At 48.4% G+C, this 26,515-nt stretch overlaps 1 protein-coding gene and 1 long non-coding RNA gene across 7 annotated transcripts in view; one reads left to right on the forward strand and one right to left on the reverse strand.

Moving 5' to 3' along the window:
* The window catches only part of LOC109269872 (uncharacterized), a 72,748-nt gene extending 64,490 nt beyond the window's left edge, over positions 1–8,258 (forward strand). For both annotated transcript variants that reach the window (XR_002081297.2, XR_002081298.2), the window contains one exon: positions 6,029–8,258. This is a non-coding gene — a long non-coding RNA (uncharacterized LOC109269872). The remainder of the gene's footprint in view (positions 1–6,028) is intronic.
* GGTA1 (glycoprotein alpha-galactosyltransferase 1 (inactive)) overlaps positions 2,865–26,515 on the reverse strand; it is a 57,291-nt gene continuing 33,640 nt past the window's right edge. For 3 of the 5 annotated variants that reach the window (XM_019453972.2, XM_019453968.2, XM_019453969.2), the window contains 6 exons: positions 24,282–24,370; positions 19,703–19,738; positions 17,178–17,243; positions 16,535–16,633; positions 9,832–9,969; positions 2,865–5,926 (listed from right to left, as the gene is read on the reverse strand). In XM_019453972.2, the coding sequence (XP_019309517.1) occupies positions 5,233–5,926; positions 9,832–9,969; positions 16,535–16,633; positions 17,178–17,243; positions 19,703–19,738; positions 24,282–24,361 (1,113 nt within the window). In that variant the 5' untranslated portion in view covers positions 24,362–24,370 and the 3' untranslated portion in view covers positions 2,865–5,232. The remainder of the gene's footprint in view (positions 5,927–9,831; positions 9,970–16,534; positions 16,634–17,177; positions 17,244–19,702; positions 19,739–24,281; positions 24,371–26,515) is intronic. The other 2 variants (XM_019453973.2, XM_019453971.2) reach the window with 1 other exon arrangement.

Genomic DNA, 26,515 nt, shown 5'->3' on the forward strand with positions numbered 1-26,515 from the left:
TCTGCTTTGTGGTAGGACATAGAGTCCACAATCAAAATTTAAAATGTTTAAATTAAAAACAATCATTTCTTATTAGGCATGACGGGAGTGGGTGTGATGATTCATTCACTCATTCATTCATTCATTCATTTAGTAGCTATGCATTAAGCAGTGTCTCTGAGGTAGGTGATGTAATAAGGGCTGGAACTGATGCAAAGGCAAACTATGGACCTGCTTTAAGCAGCTAACAATTCTAGAAGGGTTCAACGGGGATATCTTCAGTTATAAGAGAAAGCCCATTTCCATCTGACTTAATAATGGGACTCACACATTTGAAAAGCCCACAAGCAGTGCAGGCTTCAGGTAAGGCTGGAGCCAGGGACTCAGGTTGTCGTCAAGGACTGCATTTCCTTCAGCGTCCCTGTTTCTCGTGTCCTATTGTCCGTTTCATCCTAACTCTGACCTCCCTGTGGTCAAGCTCCCAATACAACATGTGTCCTCATTTCCCAAGAGAACCTGAGATTCGCTTTCATTGGACCAATTTTTAGGTCACCTGCCCACCACTGAATCAACCATTGCCACCAAGGGCATGGGAAGTGCTGATCGGCTTAGTCTGGATCCTTTGCTCCATAGAAATCATGGAGACTCCATAAAGGAGCCCAGGCATTGCTGGGAGGGGAGAAAGAGAGCCACAAATGCTACACATATGTGGAGTCCTCATCCAGCCAAAGCGCTCACATGTTCTTTACCACATTCCACGCAGGCTCTGTCAGGTGATTTCGTCCAGTACCAAGGCCCCGGCACCATTTGTGTGGGTCTCCGCGAAGGTCTCCTGGTAGTCCTCTGTGCTTCACATCTGCTGCTCTTCCCCCTGGAACCCATTCCGTCTCCACTCCTCAGTCACCCCCTTCTCTTCTCTCAAAGCTCAGTTCAGAGTCAGCCCCTCTGACGCAGTCTCCTCCTCCCTTTCTCCATGCTTCCCTGGGCCCTGTATTGCTCATGTATCATTTGTCTGCTTCTCCAGCTTGGCTCTATGATGGCTTTAGACCTACATTCTAAGAGTTTTTGGTCTACTAAATTCTCTCTTGAATGCCTCATAAAGGAATTGAGAGCTTTTGGTGGTGATTCCTTTGGTGTCCTCCAGTTTCAAAAACAAGATGGTTAAAATGTGTGTGTGTGTGTGCATACGTTTGCATGCACATATGTGAAAGAGAGAGTGGGGGAAGCAGATGGGAGCTGTGGAAAGAGCAAAGGCTTTAGACAGTCCTGGGTTTGAATCCTAGTCTGTGCCCTTACAGATCTGAGGCTTTGACGGCTGGATCCTCACTTAACTCTGCTTTCTCTCCTTAAAAAGTATGCATCGCATGTTACGCATTCACTTTCTATGAGGCTTCACCCCTGTTGGTTTGCTATTGTGCCTATGTTCATTTATGCATATTCATTTATGTAAGGTACATTTAACAAATAGTGCATTTAATAAATACTTGTTAACTGTAAGTGTTGCCATAACTATGATTCCCTTATCAGTAAATCACATGGTGACTTTGGCTGGAAGACATCGAAGATGGTGTCATTCCAAGGATAAGAGGCCCTTCAGGGCTTGAAGAAACCTGTCCCCTTCCAGCTGCATGGGACCCCCAGGTTAGAGAAGGAGTGGAAGGAGGAGGCATGGCTGTCCCTTCCACCTGCCCCCTCTGCCCAATCATGCCGTCCAAGGCACTGCCTTGGCATAACAGCGCAGTGTGTGTCCACAGGGATTGCATCAGCCCCGCATGCACAAAGTAAAGATAAGAATTATCACAGGGGCGCCTGGGTGGCTCAGTTGGTTAAGCATCCAACTTGATTTCAGCTCAGGCCTGATCTCACAGTTCGTAAGTTTGAGCCCTGCTTTGGGCTCTGCGCTGCCTGTATGGAGTCTATTGGGAATTCTCTCTCTCCTTCTCTCTCTGCCCCTTCCCTGCTAGTTCTCTCTCTCTCTCTCTCAAAATAAAATTTAAAAAGAAAAATGTTTTATTTTTTAAAGAGAATGATCACAGTCTTTTATTTATTTATTTTTTATATGATCCATTTTAAATAATTTAATGCATTTGGGGAGGTTTCATGCAGAAAAAGTGGGAAATAGTACAACAGGCTTGGGGACACACTTAGTTTTTATTTAAAAAATTTTTTTAATGTTTATTTATTTTTTAGAGAGAGAGAGAGAGACAGAGAGCAAGTGGGGAAGGGGCAGAGAGAGAGGGAGACACGGAATCCGAAGCAGGCTCCAGGCTCTGAGCTGCCAGCACAGAGCCTGACGCGGGGCTCGAACCCACGAGCCACCAGATCATGACCTGAGCAGAAGTTGGATGCTTAACCGACTGAGCCACCCAGGTGCCCCTTACACACCTAATTTTTAAAATATTCTTATGGAAAAACGCCCCTTTATAAGATACTTCTATAAAGTTGCATCTTCCGGGACGTCTGAGTGGCTCAGTCGGTTAGGCTGCTATTGATTTTGGCTCAGGTCATGGTCTCATGGTTCGTAGGTTTGAGCCCCGAGTCGGGGTCTGGTGCTGACAGCGTGAAGCCTGCTTGGGATTCTCTCTCTCCCCTTCTCTCTCTCTGTTCCTCCCCCACTTGTGCTCTCTCTCTCAAAATAAATAAACTAAAAAACAAATAAAGTTGCATTTTCCTTGATATGAAACACATGCAGCCCTTCGTATGTGTATGTTAACACATTTATCCTTGCCAGCTTCTCTGGTTTGAGCTTCAGCTCAGTCATTTGCTAGCTGGGTGGCTAACCTTGCTGAATATCACTCTGCTTATCTATAAAATGAAAATAATTCTCTCCAATGAGGGAATGATGTCCTGTTGTATATCCAGTGTGCCACACTACATCAGTCTGGTCGGTTTTCATCTTTCCATTTATTACAAATACACCCGCCCTGACTTTGCTGGAGATCCAGCCTTTTTCCAGAGCCTCCTTGGCCACATATATTCCCCAGAGGTCAGGACTAATAATCCCCAGATGTAGTTATGACATTGTTTTCTCCCTCTGTGCTGGCGCCCCACCCTGGGGTTGAGGGGCAAGCCTTTTTCTTTCTGGTTCCTCCACTGGCAGTTAATTATTTCAATGCACCACTTTGGAAAACTCTCCATGAGCACTTATTGTTTTGAAAGCTTGGGACTCTCAACCATGTTCTATCTTTGTAATAATGAACACATTTTTAAGAGGACATCAGGACTTTTTGGAGTCTAAGAATTTAAAATGTTACAACTGACGATCCTGACCATCTTTGGGAGAAAATGCACAATCCATGACCAGACCAGGATCTATTGAGAAAATAATTTATTCAATTGTGAATTGTGAATTTTATTTTTTTTTAATGTTTAAGAATAACTATCAATGAGATCTGGAGTTTGTTTGGGGATTTAAATTTAAATGAGTAAAAAAAATACCCAGATTCCCTCAAAAGTAAACATCGACCCTCTTCCCTAATCTTTTAAGAGAGATCATTTCTTTGGTTTAGGATTTAAATGCTTAACTGTCTCTACTCCAGAATGGATGGATCCCAGGAAAGGTCAGTTCTGGAGAGGCAGCGTCCTGACATGCGGTCTCCGTTTTCTTTTACAAAGCCCATTTCTTCAGAATTTTTGTTGTTGTTGTCGTTGTTGGTTTTGCTTCATTTTGCTGGGTTGTGAGATTTTCTGGCACGGATTGAAGAGTAGGAGGCACAGTGACATGGTAGAAAAAAATGTAGGTTTCACTGTATCAAAGAAGCCCATTGTGCTGAACACCAAGTGCGGTGGCTCTTCAAATAAATCACTTAAAAGTGGAAACAAATGACCAAAACTGGAACACGAGCAAACTATAAATACACCTGCATATGTAAATGCTGCCTCCTAACTCCTGTACATCGAATTGCTCAACTTGAAGTAACGCGTAGGATTCCATAGCTTCTCTTAGAGAAGGGAATTGTATGTTAAGCTGTTCATTCATGAGGACTGGGTCTCTCACCGCCATCCCCTCTGCTTTCGATATAAAATCAATTAGCCATTTTATTAAACGTATCTGGTTGTCACACTTCAGTAGTGCTGACAGGGCAGGGGAAAACGAAAAGTTACTTGACCCGAGGGCCTTCCAAACTCCTTGATGTCGGCCCTCCAGGTTGGGGCGTGACGGGCTGCGGGGACCCTGAGGGTTAGAGCAGGTGGCAGCAGGGCATGTTGATGACTTATCGTCATGAAGCCCGGCTTTGGGAAACGTAACTCCTTGCAAGCCTCTTCAGTCCACTGCGGGCCGTTGCCTTCTCTGACACCGTCCACTTCTCCGGCCAAGGAACTGAAGACCGGAGTCTGGCGGAGTGAATGCGCCTTGGGCAAGACAAGAAACATCCTCCACTCGAGTCCCCGCAGTGCTGGTCGTCGCGGGTCTGAGGAAGCCAGAGACTACCCACCCTGCCCCCCACTCAGCGCCCGGATCCATGCTGTGTTTAAGGACCAGCCCCGTGCCCTGGGCCCCTCCGAGGTGGCCCACAGATATCAGCCTCCTCTTTTTCCACTCTCTTTGCTTTTCCATGGCAAACCCAACTCTGAGTCTGTTTTCACTCCATGCTGAGCAACCACTGGCTCATTCAGATTCCCCGTGACTCCAAACACGCGCCACCATGATCTCCCTTGGGAATCTCCACCAGGAAGATTCTGCACGGGAGCCAAACAACATTTTCCCGATGGGAAAAGAACATGGGTGGCAAATGGCCTGAAGCAGTCTGCCAGTGAAACCATGTGAGGATTGCCAAGGTGGACCGTGCCCTTACTCAGGGTTCTTCTGTCGCCAAGCAACTCGATGATGCTTGGGACTCAGCAGAGACACTGAAGTCAAGGGGATGACCCCCTCCCCCCACAATCGTATCTTGCTGCCAAACACTTCCCTTAACACCCTTTTCTCCAGTACATTATCTGGCACATGTAGAGTGTTTCTGGCTTTTTCTTTGCCTGTGTCAATTTTTTGGTGAGCGTTTGGTCCAGTTGAGTATTTGGTTGGTCCAGTGAGTATTTCCCCCAAACCCAGAAGAGATCAGAAATCACTGGGAATTTACATCTGATTCCTGTAGGTTTCATCCTCCCATAATGCAAGGTTCAAAGTTACCAGGAAGAAGAGAAGTTGGCGTTTTGTTAGTATTGTTTAAAAGTTAAAATTAAGTGTTACTTTTCTGAGGAAGTAGCCAGAATACTACTCTCTCAAATTCAGAAACCTACCGGCACAATTTAAAATCAGACATTATTTCTAACCAAATTATACTCTTTCGTCTGCCAAGATATCTTGACAATCTTAATATCTGAAGGCAAGCCTATATGATAATCCCAACAATATTCTGGGGATAAAATTTTAGTGGGTTTGTTGAGAAGGAAATACTTATTTAGGTGGCTTTCATCATGCCACTCGGCTTCTATGTCATTTTTCTTGTCCTGGAGAATTCCCTTGAAGCACTCCTGGGTGATGTTTAGGACCTGAGTGGGCGTTCCTCCAAAAATGGCAGCGTGGTAATAAAAATCTCCCTCGCCGAACGGAATGTATGCTGCGGATTCCTTCCGCCTCTCATAGGTAAACTCGTCAGGATCTGCCTTGTACCACCAGGCCTGTAGCTGAGCCACCGACTGGCCCAGGGTCTCCACTCCAAAGCTATCTTGGAAGACCTGGTCCACGTCCATGCAGAAGAGGAAGTCCACCTCATGCTGGATGTGGGCCACAATGTGCTCCCCAATGATCTTCATGCGCATCATGCTGACGTCCTGCCACCTCTTCTCAGGCTTGATCTCAAACACTTTGAAGGAACGCAGAGGACCCAGCTCTATCAAGGGCATCTTGGAGACATCATCCACCATGATGTAAAATATGACTTTGTGGCCAACCATGAAGTACCTATTAGCAGATATTAAGAACTCCTCCAAGTAATGCTCAATGTATCTGAAACAAAGGAGAAGGGGACAAATTTAACCACTGGGATTTGTGCAGGAGGCTGCGTGCTATTCTAATCATCTTTTTGTTTTGTTTTGTTTTGTTTTGCAGCTTAGGGGAGGCATGGTTTCCCCTATCCCAGACATGTGTTTTCCACATCTGATAGTGTAACATTCCTGGCTGCCTTCCACCATTCATTCGCTCCACTTTGGGGAAGAGGAGTGACTTACCTGCTGATTTTGGAAGAGTGACAGGGCCTCTGCAGCCCTGCCCCCACCACTCTGCCTCTTGGAAATGGCCACCAGCCAGGTGGGGAGAGTCTGTGCTCCGAACAGCTCGGGGCCCTTAAAGTGAGCCCTAGTGAGACAGGCCCTACTCCACATCTGGAAGCCTGGGTACCTAATCTTTCAGATCGTGTGATTCAGTAGCAGGAGACCTAGGGTCTGCAAACAGAAGCCACTTTCTCCACTACCAGCTTTAACTGTGATAAAGGTGATGTTCACTATCATCTACCTTATTTAGCCTTTTGTCTTGTTTATCAGTTGGGCCAGACTGAGGGCAGGCAAAGTGGGTGCTAGTTATTTTTTCCCCCAGCTTTACTGAGATAGAATTGACATAGAACAACGTGGGAGTGTCGGGCGTCCAAAGTGTTGATCTGACATGCTCACATATTACGCAACGATTACCACTATAGCCTTAGCTGATACCTCCATCGTGTCACATAACTACCGTCTCTTTTTTGTGGTGAGAACATTGGAGGTCTATTCTCTCAACAACTTTCAAGTGTATAATATGGTTTTATTAGCTATAATCACCAGGATATACACTAGATCCCTCGAACTTACTCATCTTATAACTGGAAATTTGTGTATCCTCTGCCCAACAGCAGGGGACACTACTTCTCCCTCAAACTATACCCAATGTTGCTCCTGCCCTACCAGATGCAAGAGTGACATCTGGGTCCTTTGGGGATGTATTAAGCCTAACCATCACCATTCTTATATCCTCCTCTGGGACCCAGAGAATGGGTTATGGGATGGGGATATCCCTCTATATTACATATTCACCCCGTGAGCCTCCCACTGCTCACCCCAAACGCCAATCCACTGTTAAGACACCACCATCGTAAGACTCATCCAAACACCAGAGCAAACAACCCCTGATTTAAGCTTGGTTTAACTATCTTTTCCTTGTTTTTCACAATACATTTTATTTCTCGGCGCATTTTTAGGTTCACAGCAAAACTGAGCTGAAAGCACAGAAAGTTCCCATGTACCTTCCCTGCCCCCCCTCCATGGCTTCCCCCCCACTATCAATATCTAGCATCAGGGTGATACGTGCCTTGCAATCCATGAGCCTACGCTGACATGTCCTTATCACCTCCTGGTTTACACTAAGATCCACTCTTGGTGTTGTACATTCTATGGATTTGGACAAATGTACAGTAACATGTATCCGTCACTGTGTATGGTATTATATGGAGTATTTTCACTGCCCCAAAAATCCCGTGTGCTGCCTGTTCATCCACCCCCGGCAACTACTGATCTTTCACTGTCTCCAGAGTGTTGCCTTTTCCAGAATGTCACAGAGTTGGAACCATACAGTATACAGCTCCTTTAGATTGGTTTCTGTCACCAAGTAACACGCATTTAAGGTTCCTTCGTATCTTTGCCTGGTTTGATAGCTTATTTCTTTTTAGCACTGATAATATTCTAGATGTTACAGTTTATTTATCCACTCACCTACCGAAGGACGTCTTGGTGGCCTGCAAGTTTTGGCCATTAGGAATAAAGCTGCCGTAAACATCTGTGTGTAGGGTTGTTTTGTAGACATAAGTTTCCAACTCCTTTGGCTGAACACCAAGGAGGGCCTTTGCTGGATTGCGTGGTACCATTAATGTTTAGTTTTGTAAGAATCTGCCAAACCATCTTCCAAATGGTTGCACCGTTTTACGTTCCTACCAGTAATGAATGAGCGTCTCTGTCGCTCCACACCCTTGCCAGCATTTGGTATTGTCAGTGTTTTGGATTTGGGCCATTCTAATGGGTGGGTGGCGATTTTTAGCTATGTATGTATTCATTCAAGACACATCGTGTTGGTGTCTCCCGCGACCCAGGCTACGCAGTAGTAGTCAGACAGCTTAACGCGACTCATGCAGACCCCAGACTCAGGCCCAGCTCAGTGAATGTGGACTGACTTTAATTTGCTGATCATGCCAGCAGCCAATCAAGATGTCTTGTGAGCCATTATAACCGGCACTCTGTTTTGCTTTTTGGTTGCTGCCTGGATTTCCTTTCTTTACTACCAAAATAAAGTGTGCTTTTAATGCCGCCCTCTAGAAGCCCGAGAGTTTACGGTACTGATTCATTTAAATGGAAAGAAGAGATCTGAGCAGTACAAACAGGGAGTTTAACACGGCTCTGTGGCCGGTTGCCAGGAAATTCTTGGGCACTCTGGAACTTTAAGAAAAATCTATTGTGTTCTGAAGCTTGGGAGACAATCCAGGGGCAAGGGAGGGAGCCCCTGGAGGTTTAACATTGTTTAGGGATTAAAACACTGCTGTTGGCTTCCTGCATTGTTATTTGAAAACAAACCAAACATCACACCTCCTAAAAGTCCAGATCCACTCTTGTGAGGATTTATTGCTGCTGAGCACCTCTCATGCCTCACAGCCGAGAGCATAGGGCTTTCCCCAGGATACGGGATTTACAAATAGGGCTTTCTCCGGGATATGCGATTTACGGCTTGGTTCTGCAGAGTTGCAAACTGGACGGTGAAGCCATTGTGGAGTGTTCTGTGCTTTTTGGGAACACCCACATCGAATCCCTCTACAACATTCGTGCTGCGGGCTTAGGGGAGCTGAGTATCGCCTCCTGACTCAGAACGGTACAGATTCTCCCGAGGAAAATGTCAAAACGCCAGAGTCAGCTGTCTCTATTAGAGATGCCGCCCAGGTGACTAACCAGGTCACCGTACCTGATTAGTATTGCAACAGCAGTGGCTTCTGGCCTCTGGGTTGGAGGTCTCAGGAGCTTCACGGAGCTCTCCTTCAGGCCCTACCGTGGGCAGAGCCCAAGCTCAGATCAGCTGAGGCCTTTGACACTCTGTACAGGCCGAGGGATCAACTTCCTGTGTGGTTTTCAGGAGAGGAACCGGAGGAAAGGCTCACAGCGGGAGTTGGGGAAGAGGCAAATCGAACTCTTGCTTTTGTTTGGGGGAAAAAAACCCACAGAAACTCTCCAAGAGAGCAAAATGGGTTACATTTTAAAACTAATATTACGGCTACTAATTTCGAGTAAGAATGATTGCAGCTTTGGAAGGGGGGTTCTAAACGAGGAAATGGAATCTGAATCACGAACCTCCCCAACCTCTAGGGGGGGATGTTCTGGCTGGCTGAATCTCTGGGAGCCAAGGAAGGCCCGAGGAACCCAAGGAAGAGCGGTCAGCCATGATCCAACGTGGAGAACCACCCCTCTTGGGTCAGTCTGGATCCAGAGCTTGCTGTAAATCCTCCAGTCCTCGGTCCTGGTCTTGAGAGTGTAGGGCAAAGAGTGACACGTGTTTGGGCCCACAGCTGCCATTTTTGGAACCTCCAGAGAAAGCCATGGAGGTCAGGAAGGAGGTTGTGGGTGGACTGCGGACTCTAGGCTCGGTGGGTGTAGCAGACATTTTTACCCGCAACCCGAGACCCTGACTTTGAGGTGGGAAGGAGTCGACTCACCTACTATTGTTTTGCTCTGTCAGCCTTTTGGGGGCCTCAGCAGAAACAAGACTAAAACGGTCCTGTTCTAACATTCTCCTATCTAATAATTCAGACAAGGCAGGAAGCGCTCCGTAAGCCCAGGGGGCGCCTCACAAACATCTGGACAATGAAACAAGAAAAGACGGAGGTCGACTTTATTAGGGACACTTACCTTCCGACAGCAAAGACCGTTAAACCCACGGTAATTTTCTGTCTGGCGTAATAATTTTCTAAGATGGCTTTGTTGTAAGTGCCTTCCCACACGACCGGCGCCTTCCATTCGGTCACCGTCACAACATCGGGACGTTTCCTGGTGACAAAACATAGGGCCCCATGAGGCAGGACAGCTTTCCTAAGGTGGGGCAGAGGCTATCCAAGGAAAAACTGGGGTCAGCTATGATATGCTGAGATTGTCCCTGGATCTGGACTGAGCCCCAGGCAGTTGGCCGGGTGGTGGGACATTTGCAGGGGCAGCATCTTCTGAGTGAGGGACAGGAGGCTCTCAGGTGCCTTTGAGGGCTGTCTTGGGCCCTTATGGGGGGATCTTACCAGTATCTCTCATTCCCTCTGTCCTCTTTTCCTGGTTTCCTAGCCCTCTTCGTCCTTCTGGATCCCTTCTGCTATCTCCCGGCCCCTTTCTAAACTGCCTGTGGCATCTGTGGGTGTCATTTATCCCTGTGGGTGCCACCTGCACCTAAGGAGGTCCTAATTCTTGACTCGGGAGAACGGCAGAGTGACACTGGGGCCAAAAGAGAGCAACCTAGTCTACTCTGCCTTTTGCCGGAAAGGGATTTCTGGGTAAAAACTTGGTGATAGGCCAGAAAGGGCCCCAGATTGAAGGGGATTCCGGTGTTATCATTTGTTTTACAAACAAGGAGTCAGAGTCACCCCGAATAGAAGGGATTCAACAGAGGGCCCCCAAGGCCAAGGCCAGAACATGGGGCTCTAGCACAGACCCTCTGCTTAGACCACATTGCCTCTTTGGTAGGAGAGCGGGGTGGGGGTGGGGGGGAAGGAGAGGCATGTTTTCTGCACTCAGAATGCTTGCAAGGGACTTGGCAAAGCCAATAAAAAAAACACAGGAAGCAACACAAGAGCATCAGCAAACTGACCGACTGCAGAGGGTAGACACGCGGAAAGGCTGAGTAGCCGCTGGGGCTCAGCGGGAGGGGGTGACACAGACTCAGCTCTGACCCCCATTTGCTCAGGAAGTGGCTGCATTTCCCCTGCTGGGAGGCAGAGACTGCAACACAGTCATGAGACTCAATCCCCAGTGCGAACAGCCCCGTCCTGCCCGTCCCCGGTAGGCATTTGCTTATACTTCGTCCACGGAGGGGAGATGGCCAGTGACTGGGGCAAAGTCCTGCTGGTCCCTGCTGGGTCCCTGCTGGCAGCATGCATGTGGCCCTGGCGAGGCTGTTGGGGAGATGTCAGCAAATCGATGGAGCGATGAGAACTCCCCCCACCCCGCCCGCCCCAGTCCTGCACATCAGTGGGGGGAGGGTTTGCACAAAACTGCTCCTATCGCCTCAGCAAAGCTGGGGTTTCCACAGTGAGGTTGGGCAAGGCTGGGTCGACCCCCATCTGGCCCCAGCCCCGGCCCCAGAGTGGAAAAGAGCCCCGGGAAACTCATCCTCCTGTCCATCTGTCACCAAGCTCTTTGCTCTAATTCTTGAGATGATAATCCCTCCCTTCTGGAGCCCGTGCCCCGCTTCCGGCCTCCTCCCTCCTCCTGCACAGCTGAATCGCCCCCAGAGGTGGGAGGGGGGCACTCCGAGGCTGCTGTCCTGGCCCTCCCCCATCTGTCTGCAGTCTCAGCTCGGCCCTCGCACCCCGCGTGTGCCGGCTGCACAGAGAACAGCTGTTCTTGGTTTCCTTCAATCGTGAAATGAAAGCACCTTCACCTACACTTTCTCGTTTAGTGCTTGCAACGGTCCTGCCACATATGTCCGTTGTGCAGGTAAGAAAACCAAGGCTGGTCCAAGGTCACACAGCTGGCTGCCGCTGATGGTAACTAAGATCCGCTGAGCACTTCCTGTGAGACCAGGCACCGTCGTGCTAAGGGCGTCACCCTCCAGAGGTGCTATGCTGATCCCCATTTTATCCACGAGTGGCACAGAGAGGTTAATTAACTTGTCCAAAGTCACACAGCTAGTAAGGGGCAAAGCCGGTTTTGGAACCCAGGTGGTCCCACTCTGGAGTCCATGCTCTGAGCTATCACCCTACATTGCGGCTTCTATGGACACTTACTCCCTGTGCTGACGAAGCTGGGGGTAAAACCCACGTATGTCATGTTTTAACTTTAAGCTAAGGTTTCACTGAACTTAGCGACTCTGGCATTCTTACCAGTGTGCAGTGAGAAAGAGCGAGCTTCTGTTTTGTTATGTTTTTAGTCATATAACACCCCCCCCCCCCCGCCACCGCTTTGTTGAATGGCAGGATTTCAAACCACAAAACACCACACACACACATACACACACACACGCATGACTTATACATCTATAACCAACGTTTCTGAACTTAAATTCTCCCCTGTATCACTGCCTCATTCATTGTCGTCCTTAGTTTTAGCCCGTTGAGGATACTTGAGTAGTTCTGACCCAGCCCGCTAGCTAAGTCTTACAGCTGTGTATGAGCTGGACACATTGTAAGCGGGTAATACTATTAAAAAACAAGAAACAAAAAACAGGGTGCCGGGGTGTCTCAGTCGGTTAAGCGACCGACTTCGGCTCAGGTCATGATCTCACGGTTTGTGGGTTCGAGCCCCACATCAGGCTCTGTGCTGACAGCTCAGGGCCTGGAGTCTGCTTCGGATTCTGTGTCTCCCTCTCTCTCTGCCCCTCCCCTGCTTTTCTCACTCTGTCTCTCTCTCTCTCAAAAATAAACATTAAAAAAAAATTTTTTTTAATAAAAAAAAGGAAAGGGAGAGAAGGAAAGCAGCAGCTGACCAGATGTACTTATTTAATATTCATGGTGCACGGGGGCTCAGTACCAGACTTTCACTCTCTCATTTAACCCTCACATTCACCTTATAAAGTGGATGCTATCCTCACCTGCGTTTTACAAATAAAGGAAGCAGGGGGAGGCGAACAGAAGGGAGCTGCACCTTCAGCCATTTGATTTATAGAAGGGCCAGACCAGGGCACTCAAGGCCTCACCACACGGCTACTAAGTCGCTGTCGTGCACACCAGACTGGCTGCGGAGCATGACGGGAGAAAGGAGGCCCCGTCCGACCCCTGGAGAATCTCACAGTCCCAACCGGTGGCCAGCCTGCTATGCAACAGCCCCACCGCTCAGTCCACATCTCCTAGAAAGACTGAGTCAGAAAAGCAGTACCCACTTTGGTTTGCTTGGCCGGGAAGATTCCTTCCAGGGGGGGGAAAAAAAAGGTAGCGATATTAAAAATTAATGTTTACTTCAAAATTAAAATGTTCTATTTCCTAGCTGTTAATTATTAAGTCTCACTGGCAGTCCCCACATGTCATTGACCCTAAGGAGCCAGATGACAGCCTGAAAACGCAGGCGGGGGGGCAGGGGAGGAGCGAGGCTGAGCACCAGATCAGCTGGGATGAGCCTCTGTCTCAAGGAGTCTCAGTCAGCAACATCACCCACTGCCTCCCGCAAACGACGTGACACAGGGCAGGCCACCCACGCGTGAGAGCTAGTCCTTGCTACCATCAAGTGCCAGAAGCGTCCAAAGTCACAAAGATGGGGCTCTAGAAAGAAGGAAAGGTGCCAGGACAGACTCCGAGCTGCCCAAACGCCTTTCTTCCACGCACGACACCCACCGCGTCAGCCTGTGTGACTCCACTACAGGGCAAAAGCTTCCACGGAATAAAACGGCCTCTATCACCAAAACACACACCTACCGAGGTCACTGCTAGCTTTTGAATCTTACGTACTTATTAACGGGTACAGGATGGGCCCCAAGCGTCGGGTAGAGAAAGCGTTAAAATTCTATCAACGTGAACCAGGTCAAAAAAGATGTGTTCAGCGTGTTCTTTACTGAACTCTCGATAGGCATCGGCATGCCAGGGGATGAGCCGGCAAAGAGCCGATGGAAGGAGGGTGGGGCTGTGGAATGCAGAGAAGGAGCCGATGTGGGAAGGATTTTGGAGGAAGGATTAACAGAACACATTAATCAATTAGACTGTGGGGTGGGTGGAGGAAAAGGACGAACCAGAGAGGTATTCCGGACTCTGGCTTGAGGTGGGAAATGAGGACGAGGGTGGGGTAGAAGGCGGAAACCCACTTGGGTCACGGGAGACGTGTACAGAGATGTCAGGTGAGACGTGTACAGAGATGTCAGGCGGGCAGTTAGATACAAGTCAGGGCTCAGGAAATCTTCGGGCCGAAGATCGGAATGTGGAGAGTCACACGCCCCGGTGTCTACGGCCATGGAAATGGATGAGAGCACAGTGGAAGATGGTGTATAAAGAAAAGAGACGAGAGTACTGGATGTCGTCTCCAGAAACTCTACTATATGACGAGGGAGAGGCCCTTATGGAGGAGACCAAGAAGGGAGAATAGAGAAGGAGGAGGGAAAGTCAGAGGATGTGTTGTCACAGAAGCTAAGAGAGCTTGATGTGGAAATGTGTGCACGATACATGGTAATGTATTGTAGGTCGTCTACATGAGAGGATACATTTATATGGATATATTTATTTGTTCATTCAATTGTGTATCTAATCGTTCACTCATCTAAGAAATATACTTTGGTGCCCTGGGAAGGCTTAAATTTGGAGCCTCTTCAAACCAATAGTCTTTAAGTATCTGCTCACCATTTGTGTGGAGGAAAAGCTGAGCCATGCACGGGGGAGAGTGGGGAGCGACAGCTGGTGGCCACGATCGGGCTCTCTCTCCTCTTTGTCTCAGCCCTCACCCCACCTCCCAAGTCCCGCTCCCGGAGCACAAATGCCACGGTTAAAGTGTACCAGCCTCCTGAGAAAGGAGCTTGGCGACTACCTCTTACTCATCTAGCCCACCTTTTGGTGGAGGCCTCCCTGTCCCCCTGCCCCAAACACACACACATTAAGGGGCTCATCAAAGCGACAATGCCTCCATGTTCTTGTGTTTCCAGCAATGGTTTAGCATCTCACAGACGGCCACCCTGGTGCCTAGCTCATTGAATGACACATGGGCAGGGGGTGGTGGTGGGAGGGCAAAATTCCCATCCTTCCACACTAGTGTGACCCCCCTCCCCCCAAACAAAAAGAGAGCTTTCCAGAACATACTCAGTCTTTCCAGAGCTCACTCCCCTCTTACCGGAATAGTTGCTATTCTCTCCCTGTCCTCCTCCTCTATAGCTCCTCCTGCCCCCTTTCGGACTCCTCTTCCTTCACTGGCCCCTTAAGTGCTGACATCAGGATGTGGTTCTAGTCCCCTGCCTGGGTGACCCCCTCACTCTGATGGCTCTTCACCCCACATCTCTACCACACATCTTCCAAGGAGCTCAAGGGCACCGCTATAGACTGACCATCTGTGCCCGCCCTCCAGAATTCCTACGTTGAAACCCAATCCCGGGTGTGATGGTATTTGGAGGTGGGGCCTTTGGGAGGTACTTCGTTCATGGGGGTGGAGCCCTCACTAATGGGATTAGTGCCCTTATGAAAGGGGTCTCAGAGAGCTCCCCGCCCCTTCCACTGTGTGAGGACAGAGAAGATGGCTGTCTGTGACCCAGGAAGTGGGCTCTCACCAGTCACCAGAGCTGCTGGTGCTTTGATCTTGGACTTCCCAGCCTCCAGAACTCTGAGAAATACACTTCTATTGTTTACAAGCCATCCAGTCTGTGGCGTTTTGTTATAACAGCCCGAACAGACTAAGACAGGCACTCTGTGAATTTCTGTCCCAACGCCCCACAAGTACCTGAGCCCACATACATCCCTCGTAGAGCTCATCCCCTACTCCGACTCCTAGACCTGGCTGCCTTTCTCCGGTCCCTATCCTGGTCAATGGCACCACCCCCCACAAGTCTCTCAGGCTTCACGGTCATCTGATGATCCTGGACAGCTCCCGCCTCCGTACTCCCCAGACGCATTCTTCTAAGTCCGATCAACCACGCCTCCTTCCCGGTTTTGGCAAATACTACTTACACATCTCCTGCCCCTACAAGACCAGGAACTTCTTGAACATAACCATATGGATTGATTCCTCCTATCTCCTGTGCCTCACACGACATCTAGTACAGTATTTTTGACCACGACTCCCAGTGAAAAATGCATTTTACATCGCAACAAAATGCATACACATACACATAGATACAGAAACAGTAATTCAGCCAAACAGTGTTTATCCTTCCACTTCATGTGATGCCCTCTGATTTTCTACTTGGTTTCAATTTTTTTTTTAAAAAGCCCATTTTGTCCCATGAAGCTAGTTTCCTGAACATATTAATGGATAGTGACTGGTAGTTTGAAAAATGCCAGCTGGCAGATCATAGGTGTTTGATAAACATTTGTCGTATGATCGCCTAATGATGTATGCACGGCCCCACGAGAGTTTTCATCATCATTGCCATGTTTTCAGATGAGTTAGCTGAATCTCAGAGAGGATTTTCCTGCTCCGACCCTACATGCTGTCGTTTTCCACAACACCTCGTGGTCAGTGAGACCCCTTCCAGCCTCAGGATTTTGTGATTCAGCTGCCGCCTTTCGACAACTGCTGTCATAATCACTGTGCCTCTGCTCAAGCATCTGAGTCAAAACATCCAGACTCTGGGATTCTCATCTAATCTATGGTGAACGTCTGGCAGATGCTAAGACTCTGTATCCCCAATCAGGAGTGTTCTCAATGGCATTGTTGCCTACACAGTCCCCGCCACCCCCGACGGGGGCTAATGGATTTATTGCACGTGGCGAGACGCTTCTTTTCTTACTGTGGATTAAACCAGTCTGACAGCTGAAGTTCTTCGCTGTTTTCCTTTCTTTGTTCATCTCCCTTGTCTACGTCTTCCTCTTCTGGGTAACTGTGGGTCCTACGTACAAAGGGAAAGCAAGCAGAGTGAGACAGAGGCGGATCTATGGCGTCGGGACAGCCCGCGAATGGCTCGTGAAAACGCGCTCCAAGGAGGAGAACATGTGCAGTGAAAAAATGTCTGGAGAAAGCTTCATGATACGAAACGTTTATTCGTAAACACACACTGTTGGTGAACAGGCTCAGGTCTCCCCTTTTCTATTTTTCTTCCGAGTCAGCGCAGTTAGCAATTTAGTGACCTAGAACCTTCAGGTTATTTCAGGGGGCAAGGGAACTTGCTGGAACAGTCCTCCTGTGATCGTCTTTCCCGCAGCCGAAACTTCAGCCCAAGCCCCACTCACCCCCGAATTAAATGGACAAACGTGACCATAACCCCCAAGCTTCAATATACTCGTCCCAACCAGGGAATAGATTCCTTGTATGACTTCAACAGGCCAAAAAGACGAGTGACCGTGAAGGTCATGACCACGAGACCATTTTGTTTTGACTCTATAAGCATCAGGTGGGTGGACAAACACAGAGGGTCACCCCATCCATCACCTTACCTATTGTTAAACCAGCTTGGAAACCACCAGCCCTTCTGAGTGCTGCTATCACCCACCTCTGGGTTTCTAAGAAATGAAAGAGATGACAAACATTTTTAGAAGATGAGGCAGTCCCAGACTGGGTGGAGGCAGGGTGGGGGTGGGGTGGGGTTTCCAAACTCTTCATGGCAGAAAATTACTTAAATTTCCTTCCTTCTTTCTTTCTTTCTCTTTCTTTCTTTCTTTCTTTTTCTTTTTTCTTTCTTTCTTTTGTTCTTTCTTTTTCTTTCTTTCTCCCTCTCTTCTTTTCTCTCTTTTGTTTGTTTGTTGGTTGGTTTCTCTCTCTCTCTCTCTTTCTTTCAGTTCAGAAAACAGAACTTCAGTTCATAAAACAGAAGTGAAGCTATTCTCTACCGGGTGATGAATGGAAGTGTTGAATCACTATATTGTACACCTGAAACAAATATAACGCTGTCTGTTAACTAACTGGAATTAAACACTAAAAAAAAAAGAAGAAAAGAAGTCAAGCTGCTCTAGCTGAATGAGGGAAAGATACCCCAATACCGCCTGGACCTCTCCTCCGTGGTGCAGCCCCTGGTGCTCAGCTCATCCAGGGAGCCCCGGCAGGGAGAGAGGAGGCAAGAGGAAATAACAAGTCGGGGAACACTGATCCATAAGCCTGGGACATGGGTCTGCCACTAACTAGTGGTGTAATTGTGACGGACATTTTCCCTCACTGAATCTTGGTTTTTTTCCTCTGAAAAGTCAGATATGTGATCATAATAAGGAAGGTGACAATCACAGTGATAATAAACCGAACATGGAGGTGGCTTTGAAACATAAACGAAATAGCATACATCAAAGAGCTTTATCAAAGTTGAAAATTGCTGTAAAAAGTTGTGATCTTAATTAAAAAAAAAAAGAAAAAAAAAGACCAGTGTATATTTCCAAGAATGCTCTCTTTTGCTAAACTAGAATTCAAGTTGCTACAAAGGTCAGCAGTGACAGCCTCAGGAAATCTGAGGGTCTCTGAAGCAGAAACTCAGGAAACTGTAATCAGAAGCCACCCTCACCACCCACATGTGGAAATTTCCAGACTCTCTCATTGTGAGAGTCTCTCCAGGGAGGGGACTTTCTGGAGAAGGGGAAAGAGGGGGAAGGCAGGGGTGCAGTGGCCTGTGGTTGGACAAATAAGACAGAGAGCCACGAACAGGCTTAATAATATTAAGAAACATGTCTTAGGGGCACCTGGGTGGCTCAGTCAGTTAAGCTCAGGTCATAGTCTCGCGGTTCGTGAGTTCGAGGCCTGTGACGGGCTCTGTGCTGACAGCTCGGAGCCTGGAGCCTGCTTCGGACCCTGTGTCTCCCTCTCTCTCTGCCCCTCCCCACCCCAAAATAAATAAACATTAAAAAAAAAAAAAAGAAACCTGTTTTAAAGCTCATCTACTTTCAGGAGGTGTCTCAGATGGTTGACTATTAAAAAGGAGTGGTCACCATATGCAGGGAGACAACAGAAGACTTAATAAATAAAAGGGAACAGAAAGGGAAATATTTAATTACTCGTGTAGGTATTTTCTTATGAGCCTGGTCACCCCCAACTACTCGGGAGAGTAAAGGTTTCATCTTTATGTTCATTTTATAGCTGAGAATTGGGCCAAGTGGGGTTGGGCAAATTGTTAAGATCCCATAGAATGTAAGCGCAAAAGCCAGGAATTAACACCTGGGAATAAATTATATCAGAAATGAAGGCTGACGAAAGTATAAGCAGTTAAGCACAAGACTTTGCTCTGAGCTTCCTGGCAGCCAAGCCAAAGATCGAGAAATGAAGGCTTGGGCTCTGAGTGGCTCAGTCGTTAGGCATCTGACTTCGACTCAGGTCATGATCTCACGGTTTGTGAGTTCGAGTCCCGCATCGGGTATGCTCGAGCCCCGCTTCAGGTGAGCCCCACTTCTCCTTCAATCTCTCTCTCTTTCTCTCCCTCTCTTCTCCCTGCCCTTCCTGGGATTCTCTCTCTGCCCCTCACATCGTACTGTGGGATTCTCTTCCTGCCCCTCACTTATACCCCCTCTCTCTCTCTCTCTCTCTCTCTCTCCCCAAAAAAAAAAAAAAGAAGGCTTACATAGTTCTCACTGCCTTTGGCAATAATAATAATAATAATAAATACTAGTTCATCAGGAGACCTTAACTTCTTTCCTGGTCCTTTGTCTCAAAGGAATTTCTTGCAAGGGTCTTTATAGAACACATACTGGGCAGCATAATGAAAAATATCTATCCTGATTCTTTTCATCAGCAAGGCAGAATGTTCTCCAAATGACACCACTTAAACCCATGATGAGAATCAAGGGCAAAATACAAGTCACAGTTCTTGTATAAAGGCCTGCCTAGGGAATGGGAGGCATGTGGTTCAGATCCCTGGGAAACCACCCTTCCCCTCTGCCCTTGACCGGAGCTCCCCTACTTGCCGCGGTGCTAAAAACGGGCTGTAGGGGGTGCCAGGGTGGACACGGGAGACATCCCATACATCTCTAGAATTCAAAGCACTTACTTTGAGTGATATATCCACAAGAAAGAGCCTTCGGGGCTGAAAGCAAATGAGAAATAAAAACATATCATGTTACTTTTAATTCCGAGAAAAGCTATTTTGCAATCATTACCATTGATGCCCCGGGCTGAGCTGAGAGCCTGGGTTTTGTCTACTCCTAGGTTTCTACTTGTCTTTGAGGTACAGCCAAAGGTATCGAGGGACTGGGTATTTTCAGTGGCAGTCCCTTCAGGGTTGTTCAGAGCAAGGGGTGGGAAAGAGGTTACTGGAGTATCTCAAATCTTCATAAAAAAAATAAGAAAAAGGTGACACCTCTCCATTGGCTAGAGGTGGCTTCACTGAGGGAGGGGTTCCATCTCTGAAGCTAGTGGAGGCAGTGAGTTCGTCTGCAGGGACCTACAAGGCTGGGCCAGGGAATACATGACTCCTCCGTTGAGCCATCTCCACTCATTCAGCAGATACTTGCTGAGCATAATTACGTGCCGAGTACTGGGCACACAGCACTGGCTAAGACAGACACAAGACCTATGTCCATGCGTCCTTGTGCTACACTCAAGCTAGCAGGGAAGGCAGACCCTATTCAGGCAATCACACGGCTACACGACCTCAAACTCCAAGCTATTGAAAAAAAAAAAAGCATATGTACTCCAAGCAGTTAACAGGAAGACCTGGAAGGCTTCCTGGAGGAGGTGGGAATGTTTGAGCTGAGATCTGAAGGATAAATGGAGTCCAGGTGAAGGGGATGTGGGAAGAGTGTTCCAGACAAGAGTGAAAAGATACACAAAGACGGTGAGGAAAAAAGGAGGCATTTAAATGTGCAAGAAAGTGGCAGAGAAGTCACCGGAAGCCAGACCTTGCTGGGGCCTACTGGGGACTCTGCCCTGGAAGGGTTTTGAGCAGGGGAGGGACAGGGTCTTGCAGGCAACTGAAGAAGGTCACCGGAGATGAGATGGCAGGGGTGAGGAGTGAATGTGGGTGACCCGTTCGGAGGTGATGGCTGTCACCCAGGCACAAAGCAAGGCGGTCAACCAGATGGAGAGAAGGACTTGAGAGGCATTTTGGGAGGTAGAGTGGCAGGACTTGTCATATGGCATCACTCCACTGCTCTGTGCAGGGAAGCTGTGCCCCAGAGCTAAGCCTTGTGCCCCCTTCTCCTCCCTGTGAATAAATGGGGGTACAGCCTGGTAGGAAGAGTTCTACACTTGAGCTCAGGCACCTGCCATGGCTCAATTCCTGCCTGGCCCCAGTTTTCTCGACCCTGAAGAAAAAAAAGTGGCTCACAGTTGTTTCACACTCTGTAGTCTCTTATCCCCTCCTCCTGCCTTCTCCTCATGGCGGGGCGGTGGGGGGGGGGGGGGGTCCTGCATCTCCTTGTAGGAATAAAATGCATGCTTTGTCACCACCTATGGTTTCTCCTCTGAGCCCAAGACTCAAGGACCACGCTCGAAAATTTCTTGTTCCTATACTGATTCTGACAATATCCATCAGAGCTAACCCTTAGCCGGGTACCCTTCTAAGCAACTGACATAGATCAGCTCATCGAAACCTCACGATCCAATCTTATCATCCTACAGAGGCGGAAGCTGATGCACAGAAGCATTAAGCGATTTGCCCAAGGTCCTACTGCTGGTGAGGAGTAGAGCCAGTATTTGAACCTGGGGGATCAGACTCCAGGTCCTACAAGAAGTGGAAGGGGGAGGAGAACGGAGAGGAAGAGGGGGAGGGTCTGCTGCCACCCATTGCTCAGATGGCCATCCTGGCACTCAGGGCACTAGCTTCTAGATTCAGCTTTGCGACCTTGTCACGTCTCTTTACTAACCTGTCCTTCGTCCCCTCCTCTCCCAGAATCCTTCCACATCTCAGTGGTCACAGCAATAACATATTCATCCTTCAGGGCTCACATGCCATCTCTTCTGTGCCTTTCTTGATACGATCCTAGCCTGGCACATAGTAGGTGCTCAAGAAACAGTTGTACATAAGTGCAAACAGTAGATCCCCCTCCAAAGCCAAACATAATCTTAGTCTCCTTAACTCTGACACTTCCTTTTCTCTACCCTGACAGTCTTCCTCTTCTACTGCTGGTTATTTATATGCCTATCTTCTTGCTCCGTCTAGATCATAACCCCCTGAGGGTAGGACTTGCACTTGTATCCCTAATCGGTTGATGGGCTCCATTTAGTTATTTTGAAATCCTTTTTAGCTCGGTGCTGTCCACCTGTCTAAGGCTAGTGCCCTCAGCTCACCTCAGGCCATCACATGGCCAATTCACAAGGTGCCACAGGATCTGCTGCCTTTTATGCCTCTTGCAGACATTCAGTAGATTCCTCACGTTGAAAAATGCATGCCCGGAGTCTGGGTGCCAAACCATGGCCCCAGAGAGCGGCCAGAACCTGCTCCAGCTACCATGTGGAGAGTGCCCAGCACTGCAAAATCACCCTCGTTATGGGAGGTCAGTGCCAACATGCACACTGGGGCCTTTGGCTCCCATCTTTTAATTTTGTGAACCACCCAAAATATGGAAGTACGACTCTGGCTGAGATTCCAAACACCAAGCTTAAACAATCAAGCATTCAGAGCTTGTAGGTTATCAGCACAAGGATCTCAATCAACTCAGGGCAGGGACTCCAAAGACTGTTTGTTCTTCAGTTGGATTCTTCCAACCACTAGAGCTCTTCCTTCTACTTGTCAAAACCCCCTGTCTTGTTCTGCCCTCTGGAGCAGAGGAAGAGGAGGAAGAGGAGGAGGAAGAGGAGGAGGAGGAGGAGAAAAAGAAGGAGAAAAAGAAAAAGAAAAGAAGGAGAAAAAGAAGGAGGAGGAGGAGGAGAAGAAGAAAGAGGAGGAGAAGAAGAAAGAGGAGGAGAAGAAGGATGAGGAGAAGGAGGAGGAGGAGGAGGGAGAGGAGGAGAAGGAAGAAAAGAAGGAGGAGGGAGAGGAGGAGGAGGAGGGAGAGGAGGAGAAGGAGGAAAAGAAGGAGGAGGGAGAGGAGGAGGAGGAGGGAGAGGAGGAGGAGGAGGGAGAGGAGGAGGAGGAGGGAGAGGAGGAGGAGGGAGAGGAGGAGGAGGAGGGAGAGGAGGAGGAGAAGGAGGGGCAGGGAGAGGAAGAGGAGGAGGAGAAGGAGGGGCAGGGAGAGGAAGAGGAGGAGGAGAAGGAGGAGGGAGAGGATGACAGTCAGCATTCACTAAGTGCTTATTAACTCCCAGGCATTGCCCTAAATGTTTTATATACAATAACTTACTGAATCCTCCCAATGAGGTACCTACGAAGCAGGTACTATTATTATCCCCTCATTTTTAAAGAGAGGGAAACTGAGGAACAGAGTTGCTGAGTAACTTGCCCAAGGCCACAGAGGAGGTGAATGGTGTCACAGAACCAGTTCCAGGCAGCCCAGCTCCAGACTCCAGACAAGACATTTCCTCTGCCCTCAAGTACCCAAGGGATCCCAGGGTCCCTGCACCTGACTCTGAATTACCTTGCCTCAGGACTGAGTACGTCCAGTTTCCTCAATTCAAAAGACAGACGTGGTTTGTAGGCTCCTTGAATCTGACCACACCCTAGCTTGTCTCGATTTTGTTAAAATGAGTTGTTCGGAATGAAACAGAATAAGGCTCCAGAAGGGGTTAGATCTACTCTGCACTCCCGGGAGTAACAGCTCCCACGCTCTGGAGTCTTCCTTCTGCCGATGTACTTAAAGGTACAGATCCCTTTTTTAGTAGCCAAGATGGTCCTGCAGGCTTAAGCTTTAAGAGCAGAAGGAATGTAACTGTCAATCCAGGCTGTCACCTTTAACTTCGGGGCTACTGAAGGACTTCATCATGAAAATATTAGTGGTGTCAGGACAGCTCCCCCCCCCAGAGTTGTGTTGTGGGCTTCTTGGATAAAGCGCCTCCTAAGTCAAAGGGATCATGCATTTTTGTAGCTGTTTGCACAGACTGCTTTCTGTCAGGAGCCTCTCCAGCCGGAATCTCTGAGACACTGGATTTTCCAAAAGCACAGAAGCACGCATATTTGGGGGGGAGTCCACTGATGCATTTGAAAACTCAGAAGTGTTTCATTCATTTTGCTTTCCAGAGTTACAACAAAACAAAACCAAACCAAACAAGACACCCAAGCCTGTTAGCCAGGCACAAATGAATCACCAGCCACTCAGAGTGTATCGTATAGCGAAAGTCAACAACTTAAGTTATGCCTTTCAAACTCTGAAAATATCTTAGAATTGCAAGACGTGGGGTGGATTTCTCATGGCATTCCTGTCTGAAATTTCTGAAGGTAATTTCCACAGCTCGTCGTACCAATAATGAAAGTTACATTTGGGCTTAGGATGGCCTCGCTGTTTCTGCATATAACCCACCCAGAACGGCAAAGGTACAAAAGCCAAGACATTAGGAATGTGACAGGAAGGAAGGGGATTAATTAGCCAGAAGGTACTTGTCGATCTAATGATTTTAAATATAGTCCAGGGCTCAGGGATACAGGAAGGGTGGAATCTCTTCTTCATTGTTAATCTCAGTTTTAATTTCAACCTGGTCACGTGGCTGACACGAGGAGACTCGAGTCCAAGGTGGGTGTCACACTCCACAATTACCTGTTGATATATTCCCAAAACACAACAATTACAGTCGAGACAACCAGCATTGACAGAATCACTTTTCCTTTGACATTCATTATTTTCTCCTGGGGAGACAAAAAAAAAGGAGAAAGGAAAAAGCAGATTAAATAAACACAAAGTGAGGTATGGTTTTCTAAGAAAGGCTGTCACTTTCAGAGAGGAAAAGCTCATAAATATTTAGCTAGCGCGAAGGAGTGCCATTAGCTAGCTCAATGGCAAAGTAGTAATTCAATGAGTTGGCAGGGCCGCCCGGGTGGGAAGGGGGCTAAGGTCGCTCTGGCGCTGAGAGGGAAGGTATTGCAACTGATCCCGGTCCGCCATGGATGTGGGTGGGCGAGGGTGTAGCTAGAAACCGTTCCCATGGACCCTCGCTGGCTCCTGACCCAGATTATGGGAAACCATCCTTTCCCTGGCTCTGCTGCCGTTGACATACTGACCACAGGCCCCATCCTCGGAGGGGAAGACAGCCCTGGTCCCTTAAAGTCTAGGCTCTCCCATTCTCAGCCCCATCCGGCTTTTCCCCACCACACCCACGATCAATCAATCAATCAATCAAGCGGCGCATAGTAGGTACTTAAATATGTCTTGATTGCTGCATGAAGTCATGGTTGGAGAGGGGCTGGGTGCCAGGTGGGGAACGACAGGTTGCAAAGTACTTTAATTTGGGCGGTGAGGGAAGACCTTGCTGGGGAGGTGACTAAAGCTTCCCAAGGGATGAAGACAGAAGGCAAAAGGACGAGAAGTGCAAGGCAAGTCCCACACTGGGGAGCAAACAGATCTAGATCGGGACTGTGCCCACCCGTCATAATGATGAGATGTCTTCACTCCCAGAGAAGGGTGGATTTGGGTGCCAGCCCTCATACACACAGAGCTGGGGGACCTTGAACATGGGGCAGGTCCTCGGGTCCTCCTCCACAGCTCCAGAAAGCTCCGAGGACCAAAGGCCTTTTTATAATTTAATTGGCACCAAGATCCTAACTGATATGAGGCTATTTATAATCCTTATCCCACTTAGTGATGCTGTTTACATGTTTCTTTGCAGAAATATTGATGGATTTCATTACGTCGTGCAGCATAATACACAATTATGGGCGTTACATAATACACGATATATTATCTGCGCCCCCCCAAAATTCTGAATTCCAACATACCTGGCCCCAGAGTTTCAGAAAAGGGATTGTGGATCGCTAACTGAATTGGTTCCTTCGTCTCTAAAACGGGGACGGAAGTGGTGATGACTGCAAGAGGTAACGTCCACAAAATGCTTCACATTGTGCCTCACACTATATACATGCGCCCCAAAATGCTAGTTCTGGTTACCGGTGTCCATAAAATGGGCTGTTGGGAGGCTCCAATGGGGCAGCACGGTGCCTGGTACTCGTTAAGAGCTCAAAACGTATATGAGGAAAAGGAGTAAGAACGTGTTAAACAACGAGGTGCAAATAAATGCAGATCGGGGACTGTAACGGTTTATCCATCTGTTCGGTGCCACAGCCTGATTAAGAGCTCCTGGGAAGCGGGAGGCACCCGGAGTTTCTCCGATCGAGCCCAGGGCCCTGTTACAGTCCTGCTACAATACCCTGTGTGTGCGGAGGAGGTGACAACGTTGCATCCCGAGCTTTATCAATGCCACCTGCTGAGGATCCAACACCAACTGCTTCCCGGTGGAAGAAACACTGAACGCTAAACCGAGAAACACCCCGACTCCCGGCGTGGAGAACACCGACACGCTGGGCAGCGCCCAAATCAGACACACCTCCCAACCCCCTCTCCCAGTATGCGCATAACTTTTTAATTCCAGAAACCAGCATCAGAGGCAACTCTCGAAGCCCGTATCTTTCTGGAGATCGCTTGAACCTGCTTATGTTTTGCTGGAGACTTACGCCTGGAGGCCAGGTGGGTGAGCCAATACCGGATCTTTTTTTGTTGTTGTTTGTTAACTTTCTTTATTCTGAGAGAGACAGAGAGAGCGAGCAGGGGAGGGGCAGAGAGAGAGAAAGAGGGAGCATCCCAAGCTGGCTCCACACTGTCGCTGTCAGCACAGAGCCTGATGCAGGGCTCGAACTCATGAACTTGTGAGATCATGACCTGAGCCGAAACCAAGAGTCGGATGCTCAACCGACTGAGTCACCCAGGCGCCACCCCCGCCCCCCCAATACTGCGTGTTTTAGCAAGCCACTAGAAATGGGTGTATCCATGCTTCCTGGGAT

Source organism: Panthera pardus, unplaced genomic scaffold (genome assembly GCF_024362965.1).
Source record: "Panthera pardus isolate Hobbes unplaced genomic scaffold, ASM2436296v1 HiC_scaffold_20, whole genome shotgun sequence".
Taxonomy (NCBI): domain Eukaryota; kingdom Metazoa; phylum Chordata; class Mammalia; order Carnivora; family Felidae; genus Panthera; species Panthera pardus.